Source organism: Tetrao urogallus (assembly GCF_951394365.1).
Source record: "Tetrao urogallus genome assembly, chromosome: 6".
Taxonomy (NCBI): Eukaryota; Metazoa; Chordata; class Aves; order Galliformes; family Phasianidae; genus Tetrao; species Tetrao urogallus.
Window position 1 is genome coordinate 30,747,918 of NC_136819.1, and position 10,284 is coordinate 30,758,201.

General features: G+C 38.6%; 1 protein-coding gene across 1 annotated transcript; it reads right to left on the bottom strand.

The window, feature by feature from the left end:
- Nucleotides 1–8,967: 8,967 nt before the first annotated feature.
- GREM1 (gremlin 1, DAN family BMP antagonist) lies at nt 8,968–9,522 on the bottom strand (the record flags this gene model as incomplete). The annotated part of the gene is made up of 1 exon (XM_079537927.1): nt 8,968–9,522. The coding sequence occupies one exon, from the start codon at nt 9,520–9,522 to the stop codon at nt 8,968–8,970; it is 555 nt and encodes a 184-aa protein (XP_079394053.1).
- Nucleotides 9,523–10,284: the final 762 nt, after the last annotated feature.

Below are 10,284 nucleotides of genomic sequence, written 5' to 3' on the forward strand. Positions count from 1 at the left end.
GTTTATCTTACCCACTGATGTTAGATAAAGAACAAACATTGAGCTTTTGCATTTAAATTATTCTTGGTAAATGTAAAGCCTATCTGAGATCTCTCTGCCACACTGGCATGCAGATAAACTCCTAGGAAGTGAATATGACAGATTTGATAAAGATGGCAGTGCAATCTGCTCAGTAAAGAACTTAAAGTGAGTAAATATTCCCATAGGAATTGATTTGTATTTGATTTGTTCTTGTGTAGTCTCAACAAATATCAATAAATATTAAACAGATAACAATAGAAAATAGATAATTTAGATAATAAATATCTAACAAATATAAGCTGTACCCTTCCCAGATGTCTTTTATGTGACTACGCAATACGTTTTCTCAAACTGAGCATACTCCTACTTTCACAGTAATGCCAATACATCACTCCTGTTATTAATAAGCTATACACATTCTGACAGCAGACTAGACTTCATCTTTAAGATCAGTACCTGATGCACATATTTCTTTCCTCTTGCCCTCTGTTTCTTTCCACCATCCATCACGCTGACTCTTACTTCCTATCCTATCCTGTGAAATAGACACTACCTTCTTTTTTCACAACAGTAAAAACAGATCAAGGTGGCTCCATGTGTTGGTAAAGATAAATGTTGAGACTAAAATCTTTCCTTGTGGGGCTTCCATTAAGTTTCACGGGGTAGCATTTGCACACCTTTCAATTATGATGACAAAGGCTGGTGTTGCAAAAGGTTGTCGGAGTCTTATAACATCTTGCCTCTTTAAGAAAGCACTCCTCTTAATTGAAATCAAATGCCATTTAAACCTCTATGTTCTGTGTGACTTAGTTGTCCAGTCTTTTCTAATGGTACAGACGGTATAGCTTGCCTTAGAGAAGATTGACCAGAGGTGCCATGGACTTAGCAAACAGTACTTCAGTGTACTTGTGATGAATAAAGACAGTAAACTGCATTAAAGACATTTTCATTCCGGGGATGAGACAAAGATGATGAAGAAAAGATGAGAAGATACATCCGAATCTAAGGCAATTCTCCCTGGAGGAGATTTTTCATTTGCCCAGATTCTCCCTTAGGGTAAGGAAACTGGAAGTCTTTTCACTTGTCAAGGTAATGTGATAAGAAGAGAATATTTATTATTATACATGGCTGTATAGTGTTTTGTTCCTGGTAATGAATGAAAATACTGGGTTCTAAATAAAGGAAGTTCTCTTCTGTTTTATGAAGAATGTTGTTGTGAGAACTAAAATTTGTGATAGAGGAGTGGGGAGGCCCTCGACTTCTGATAACCCTTCTACACTACTAGTTGAAATAAATCTGCCAGGGCATCTGTCCAATCAGTTTGCTGAGCACTGGCACTTTCATCATCAGAAGAAGTCAGAATTTCCTTCAGAGGAAAATTGACTTTTTGAACTTTCAGACTACTGGGCTGAGCAGAATGAAAACAATTGTTTAAAGACATCATGCACGGATCTGAGGGACAGATGGCTCTGAACTATGCCAGAGAATTACGATAACATATTCAGGCTGCATACCACAACTTTTTTTTCATTTGTTTCCTTTTAATCATTGCTTTTTTCTCTACTGTTTGTTCCCAGTCTCACTTGCTTGTCATCGTTCCTCAGTAATAATAAATATATAAGACACTCTGCTAGAAACCTGAGAGCACTTACTAAGTAGCCTTACGCTTCTTATTATTATCATATTCACAGAGCAATGGCCTCCTTCGGGTCCTGAGGATCCAAACTGAAGGCAAGACCTCCTAGATGTTTGGTTCCTCGAAGGCCATTCTTGAGTCCATTCTTCTAAAACATATTCTGTAGACAAAGAATCCTAAATGCTACTTAAAGGTGAAATTGAAGATCTACATGGAGTACACTCCCAATGCAAGGGAAGGGATTAACTTTTCTTTCAACTCCTGCTGCTTAATGTTGATTTAATATATTGTCTTGACTTCTAATAAGGTTATTGAAAGATAAAAGCATATAAGGAGCTGTGCCACAGATGCAAGTCAGAATTTCATATGCAAAATAAAAAGAGACATTATAATAAGAAGAAAATTGAACGTTGCTTGTATAAAATCTGGCTTTGTTTTGATGCATAAAACAGCAAACACTGTTCCACACTGAGGTTTTCAAGAATGTCTTAAGTATACAATGCTTCTGATGCCACCCCAGTTGCCTATATATAGATCTGTCTTGTGTAAAGAATTTAAAACGCATTAGAATGGAGAAATCAAAGAGACAATAAATTTTAAACCAATCTTATTGTCTGCAGCCTTAAGTGTTATTAAGATCAAAGTGGAGCAAACATCTGGCATTTGCCTTTCTGCAAAAATTAGATCAAATTACCTACCATAGGATTTAGATCCACTTGGTAAGATCTTTCCATTGCACATATAGTTTTCTTTCTCTTTTTTATTTGCTAGATTTAACTTAGCTCCCAAAATTGACCCCCTTCATTCATTTGAAGCCGAAACAAATGAACAACAAAAATGAAAATATGTATTCCTCATGCACATCTGTTTCCTAAGGGACATTCAAGGTACTTCACATCCTAAGGAGAGAGGTTCAGCCAGTCTTCATCATTGCCATTAAGTAGTCTTTACTGATTACACACAACCCTTTATCCCTCCCCAAAACATAAATTCTTCATGCTTACTGTTGTGTTTTCACTGTTGACTTTATTTTATGATTATAACCCATACAGTACATTATTAAGAAGCCTGGCACACTGGGCCATACTTTTACAAAAATAGCGGATGTATATTTTTCAGACTTTCAGTACCTTTCAATGCCTTTTTTTACAGAGAAAAATACATGTATGCTATGTCTATACAGCACAGTTTTTTATTCCCTGGATAGAAGAACATGCCAAGGCAAGGTAAGATTGAGAATATGTATCTTCTTCTAGATATAAAAATGACTGCACCTGATTCTAGTCCTCAACAAATTAATTACAAAATGTAGAAATTCAGTAAAGTTTAACTTGAAAGAAAAACAATATAATGGTCTGCAGATTCATTATTAAAAAAATAAAAAAAAAAAATACTAACAGTGCTCTGTAGTGATGCCATGCAATAACTATAAAATTATGATTAATGAATTTTAGCGTTGGTATCCCACATGAGCTGTAACTGACATATTAATTCTTTCCAATTCCTTTCTTGCTGGAATCCATATTAGTATTACTAGGCAAAAGGTTAAGATATAGCTTTCAATTATTCTAGAGATGAAGATATTATTTTAACCTTTGTTCTTTTGATCTCGTGTAATATGAATTGGAATATAGCTGTTTCCATAAGGTATTCTTTAAAAAAGAAATGAAAACATGGTAATTCCAAATTTTATTTGCAGAACTTTATTGAGAGTCAGTGTAACTTCCTGATTTGATTCATCCCCAAACTATGTGACTTACATCTGTATCACAGCATAGAAAGGTTATTGCTTATCACAACTTAGAAATTTGTTGTTTTTTTTTTAATGTGATCCCAAACATTCTTCTTTTATGTCAGTTTATACTTTGATCCTCACATCTTGCCCCTCAGCCATTTGAAAGAGACAGACAATTAATTTTATTTTCAATATTTTTCGAAAGTATTGAGAGAGTGAGCAAGTGGCAGTTAACATTTCTGTCCTCATCGCCCCAGACTATATAAAGCTTGGGATGGAATTCAGGCAGCCAGAAGCCACACATTGTCAAAGGGCACCCTCAAGTCATCAGCTACATTCATGGGCAGGCAGTGCAGACAAGTTTCAGATGCTTTTATGAAGCTTCATTACAAGGTAGCATCAGAAATCTGCAATTCTGGGATTTGTCACCATACCTGTATATAGCCTGTACGTGTGGTTTAAATCTCAGCCAACAAACAAGAAAAAAAGCAAGGTATCCAAAGCTTATTATGGTTAAACTTTTTGATATCTTAAAGCCAAGGCCTGATGTAGCAGTGATACATTCAATGTTTTGACTAAATTCGTTATACTTTTTATTTTCTGAAATGTTAAACTGTGGAGCTTCCCCCTTTGCAGTCCTTTGGTTAATGCAGCTGCCCAGAGAAGTAAAATCACTCAGAAATTATTTGGGGCCTTCTGCTGATGGTGTTGAGTGACTTCTGTATCTCAGTAATTGGAGGAGTAGTTTCTAAAAGAGGTTATTTTTTGGATTGAATAAGACACATGCTATTTAAAAAGAGAAGGAGCAGTCTGTGTCACACTGGGTTAAGCAAAGCAGCATTGCAGGCTCTGGCAGTGACTGGGAGTTTCTCCTTTCAGAAATCTGTTGAAAGTACTGCTCCAGGTCAGACTTGCACACTGGACAGCACAAAACATCACTCCCCACAGTGGCAGCTCTCTGGTCTATCTTTATTTTTTGCCCAGGAGCAAATGAATTACAAGGTTACATTTCTGCATCACTTTTGCAGACACAGTGCCCTTTTTCTGGCCAAGCACTACTGCTGACAGGCAGCCAGAAAAGGACCCATCTGAAGCATGCTGCACCCATCATGGCCATGTGTTGCTCAGATGTCTCACGTATGCCCAGCCTGGCTTGTGCTTGATGCCTCAATCTGATCACATATGTGCAAATCTATTGCACAGCACATGGGTTACAGAGCACATGCACAAATCCAGAACAGGGATCTTGCCTGCCTCACTGAAAGGAGAGCAAGAAATAGTCTTATTTCTATCTGTTTCTGTGAAAGCTAGGGAAGGTGCATGGATTCCCTCTCTCCCTCTCATCTTCTTTTGATTAGTGTAGTATCTATAACGCATGCAGGATGTCACAGTGGACATACCTTCAGTTTAAAGTTGGTATGTAGGCCAAATGTAAATTATAATGACAGCCTGAGCTTGTTAGCATGTAAATAATGAGGCCATAGTATTAGAAAGTATTAGAAAGGTAAGTCCAGGAGGTTGTTCTCTCTGTTTTAAATCTTCATATGAACATATATTTGCACATCTCTTCATGGAAATTTATTACATCCGACTATATCCATATCTCAGACCAGAAAAAGTCAATTGCCTTTTACAAATAACAAGCAGTATTTTCCTTTCAGTAGATTTTAGAAGAACAAGAGAATAAATGAATGGACAGAAATAAAGAAAGAGTAAAGCTAAAGCCTTTAAGTTGCGCTAAGAAGCAGTATGCCACAGAGTGGTAAGTTCCATTATTTCACAAGGGCTGCTCATGAAATAAAACTGTGCAGAACATTACCGTCACCTGCCCTTCATGGATGGGTGCTGGCCAGCTCACCTCTTGGTCACCTGGGTGTGCTACAGGAAGCCACTACGTGCTGACTACTTGTGGGACTGTATCTGTGTCATTGCTGCTCCTTGGAAGGAAAGAGAATAGATCTGTGGGACTGTGGTCCCAATCTGAGCAGCTTCCATTACAAAGGCAGAGAATATTAGGGGCAGTGAAAGCGAACAACAGATCCTCCTATACTCCTGTATAATTCTCTGTCCATGTCAAGGGCTTGCTGAGAGCTCTGCATTGCAAAGATATTCCCTACTCTTTCTCGTTTTGTTTTGTTTTATGTGGAAGTGCACTGATGAATAGACACAAAGCTGAGGTAACATATGAGGCTAGCATGTCGAGTCCAGCTCCACCTCTATAACCATTCAAGTTTGATTTATATTTTGAACTGTCACTATATGGTTTACAAGGGGAAAAGTGTGAGTAAAGATTGAGATTTTCCTTCTATAAATTGTGCAAGGGTAAGGGGGAAGTGACAGATCTCATTTAAAGACTTTTTGAAGTAGTTATGTTGAATGATGGTGCCATTGCCCGTCTCTGTGCCTCATTGTCAGAATCTAAGCCCTTTTATAATTAAGAGAAGCCACAGAAGTCAGAGTAAAGTACAACAGATCCAGAAAGAGCTGGAAACTTAAGGAAGAAATAAAAAAAAAATAAAAACAACAATAGACATGGACTGGACAAGATATTTTATTTATTTGTTACTAGTAGTTAAAATGACGTACAAAATGCTGGGAAGAAAAATTCCAATTCCATTCAGTTACAAAATAATTAAAACTTCATTTTAAACCAAGTTTTGCTTTGTGAGACCGAGCATGACAATACTGCAGCCTTAGGTTATATGGTCCATTGTTTTTAGAATAAAGCAGACATTTAAATACATATTGTGGTTGATATTAAATATCTGGTATAATTGCAAGTTAGCAGAACTTTCTTACTCTCAGGCAATAACTAGCAATTCATAAAAGTTCTTTGTATAAAATTTACATAGTTATAGGGGGATCTGCCTCCAGGGGAGCTCCGTTGTGAGCTGTGCACAGGCTGTTTGGAACATTAGAATTTGTAACACTTTTATCAGTTGCCCTTCAGAACACTGAAGTCGGTAATGTCTAAAGCCATGCTTCACATTAGGGACATAGCAGCCTAGGATGAAATCCCACTGCTGTTAAAGGTAACGGGTGTTTTGCTATCGACTTCAAATGAAGAAATAATTTCATTCTTAAGGTGTGCCCATTTATTGAACAGAAACACTACAGAGTATAAAACTTTCAGCAAAGGCTGAGGTTGGCCCTGTTACCTGCAAACCAACTCAAAAAATTAATTTAAAGGAGAACAACCCCTGCCTATTATCAGTGAAAGAGGATTTGTATTAATAATAACATTAAATATCCATATCTTTCTAACTATTCACATTCCACACAGTGGAAATCTACCTCCTGTAATGCCAGATTTTAAAATTGGATTTTAAAATCCACGAAGAAATGTGTCATACCTGCGGAGTGAGAGTGCACCAAGTGAAATGCATTTTAAGAATATGAACCAATGAGCTGCAATCTCTTAATCTGATAAACATAGATCTCATAGCAGTGGATTTCAGAGGAAAAATATATGAATTGCGGAGATGCAGGATATTGCCAGTAATTGCATGAGACATTCAGTTACATCTGTGGCTTTTAATGTAACGACTGCACATCCTATGCATCTGTGGCATGCCACCGTATGGTTTACCCTTTGGACATGTTACTAAGAGCAGAATTGTCTCTCTCAGAGCTTGATGGACAGAAATCCTGTCAAAATAATCACCCTGTGGCTGAGAGAGAGGCTTTTAGTGTGAGAAAGTACAGCTACGCTGATTGTGGGGAGAGAAGTCTTGCTGCTGATGGGGAAAGTGTGTCCTGGGCTACTGAAGCCCCACCACACTTGAGCCTAGAACCATGCCTTTTTGAAGGTGCAAAATGGGGTCTTTTTGTTGGCACGTAGGTGGACGTAGGGAGGCCTGCAGGATCTGCAGCACCACAGGGCCTTCAGTGCCTGAACAGAAGGTGTCCTGCCAAGCCAGTGCCCTATGCCTGTCTCAGCAACCACTTCGAGGTGCAGCTGGACAGGCTGTAGCTCTCCAGTCAGCCCCAGGGCTTTGGGACCACCTTGCTGGAATGACTTCTCCTATGAGACTCCCCGCACTCTTGCCAAAAGCTACCCCCTACATCCAGCTTGTGCTCCAAATCCTGAAGGAGGGAAGACAGGCTGATCTCCCAGGTGACACTCATTGAGCTGCTGGAAGTAGTGTCCCCTTTCACGCGTTTTTTCCCCCTCAATGAGAAGGGGAATGAGTTAGCCCTTAATTTTCAGGAAATTCTCTTTACTTAGTCCAAATCCTGCTTAAATGCAAGTCTGTGGTAAAAGATATAAAAAGAGGATTATTGCTGGCAAAGTTCTGCATCTCTTTTTCAACAAACTGCATGCCTGTGGCAAAGCTAAAATAACAATAACAATGCAATGTTTACTAGTCATGAATGTCGTGTCTTTTGTCTCTTGTGTGGTTATTACATTTGCAGTCACATGATGCTTGTTTTAATTTTTTCTTTGCTCTTTATGTACTAAATTACTGCCATTCTGTACTTGATCTTGCTTAGCAAGATTTTTGTGCTGCGGTATGTACGTTTCTATGTATGTGTGTGAAAAAGAGGAAAGAGTTCAGATAGGCACAATGGAGTCTGTAGACTCATTGTATGTACGTATAGATACCAATGAATAAAAGATACTGCATATACATATATATGTAATATGAGGAATAACTGCTATCAGAAATACAAGACAACAGATGGATCTAGTGGCACAGAAATGGGTTTGATTGATGTAGAGAGACATTAGAATTCAAAAGTTTATTTATAGCCTCGTATATAGTTTCTCTTTAATTTATGTAATATATGACTAGGTATATAAATTAAAGCAAAACGTAAACAGAAGACAATATCTCTTCCTCTGTGTCTTCCTATTTAAGTATCTTTCCTTTTCCCATACCCTTTTGTGCTCCCCCTGTCTACTTACTTTAGCCTTTTGCATTCTAACTTGCTGTGGATCTGTTTTCCATCCACCTATGCTGACTTTTCAGCACTCCCACTTCCCCATTGTTCTCCAAAAGCAGCCTTTGTATTACAGTTATATTTCTGAAGAAGGATGTTACAAACTCTTGATAAAGCTGCTATTATCAGTGATGCTTTTGCTATGGCATAACTGCGTTTTTCCTACTTCATATTTAATAGACTCATGCTTTCAGATATATTGTCCTCTCACATTGATGTTTCTCATAATACAGTAAAAGCAAATAGCATGGCAAGTGAACATTAGCAAAAGCCACAGCTCCACTTTTCCAGTAAGTGACAAAAATGTGAATATACGCTAGGAAACCTAATTCATCACTGTGGGTAAGTAGATTTTTAATATTTGCTACCCTTTTTTTTTTTTTCTTTTTTTTCAGAGTGACCATTCATATATTTGCTTGTATACACCCTTTTTCTCTCTTACACACATGTGCCTGTTCTTCCCTTACATCCATTGTGTTCTTTTTGTTTGGCTAGCTGTTGTTTTTCAGGTAATTCACTGGGTTCCTTTCAGTTTCGCCCAGCCTCAAAGCTTTGCTAGTTCATGCCACTCACTCACATTGGCAATGATTGCGGACAGTCAGAGTGCAATCAGTACAACACACTTCTAGGCTTAGTCCAAGTCAATAGATATACACCGACACTCCTTCACGCGGGTGATTCTTTTCTTCTTCCTAGGGGGCTGAAGCTCGGGGCAGTTGAGGGTAACAGTCATGGTGGTAAACTTCTTGGGCTTGCAGAATGAACAAGACTGGAAAGAGCCTTCCTCTTTGCGGACATGCCTGGGGATGTAGAATGAATTGCATTGGCCATAGCAGAACCTGTTGATAATGGTGCGACTGTTGCAGCCCTCTTCATGGATAGTTTGTTTGAGGGGCTGAGTTTTGCACCAATCCCGTTTTAGGTATTTGCGCTCAGTGATGTGCAGTGCCTCCTGGCTGGACTCCAGCACCTCCTCAGCAGGCATTGAGGTGCCTTTTCCTCTTTCTCGATGCCTGGAGCCCGACTGCTGCTGTGTCTGCATCTGCTCTGAATCATTGGGCTGATCCTTGTCAGGAGGAGGGATAGCGCCTTGAGATCCACGATTCCTCTTTCTGCCTTCTGCTGTCGGTAGCAGAAATCCCATCAGAAGAAACACAGCGCCGATGGCATACAGTGTGCGGACCATCCTATAGAGAGGAAGTTGAGGAAATAAAGCACAGTTGTGGATTTCAGATATCAACAGGAATCAGGTATGCAGTAAATTTTCAGCTCCATAAAAGAAACGTGAGTGCGTGCATGAATGCACACTTATAAAAGATGAGCTCTTTGCTTTCACCAGCTGGAAAGCAGTTTCCAAATTACCAAGTGATAAAAGCTTTCCTATATTGTGATTGAAAGTCAGACACTAAAACTATACAGAATTTCACTTAGTATTGCATGCAACTTTTTCCAGCTCCTTTCTTCATGCACCCTACTAAACAGTTCTCATTCCCTTCCCATAGCTTATTGACACTAAGAGTGATCCTCCTGATTTACACAAGTGGAAGGAATGATTTTATGCCTTGCTAGGATTTATGACATAGTTATCGGCAGTATCAGAGGACATCCATTCTACATCTTCCTTTGTCAGACTCAGAAGCTCTGTACAACTCCTTGCATATGCACATCCAAAATACAGTGTGCAGGCTGTATCTACCTGTTATCTGAATACAGCATTCCAAGCTCAGCCACGCTGCACCTCTGAACTGATCCACTGAGTCCGAATGTAATGAAATAAGTGCACAAGATAGGCAACTAATATAAATTGATATTTAGATACAGATTAAAAGAGATGCATCTGTAATTTCAAATTACACCTTCTCACATTATTCTGAATTTTTGGTAGATATTACACATAAGCAGTCATAAATCTCCATCTTTTATTCATTACATCCATCATGATAGCAAA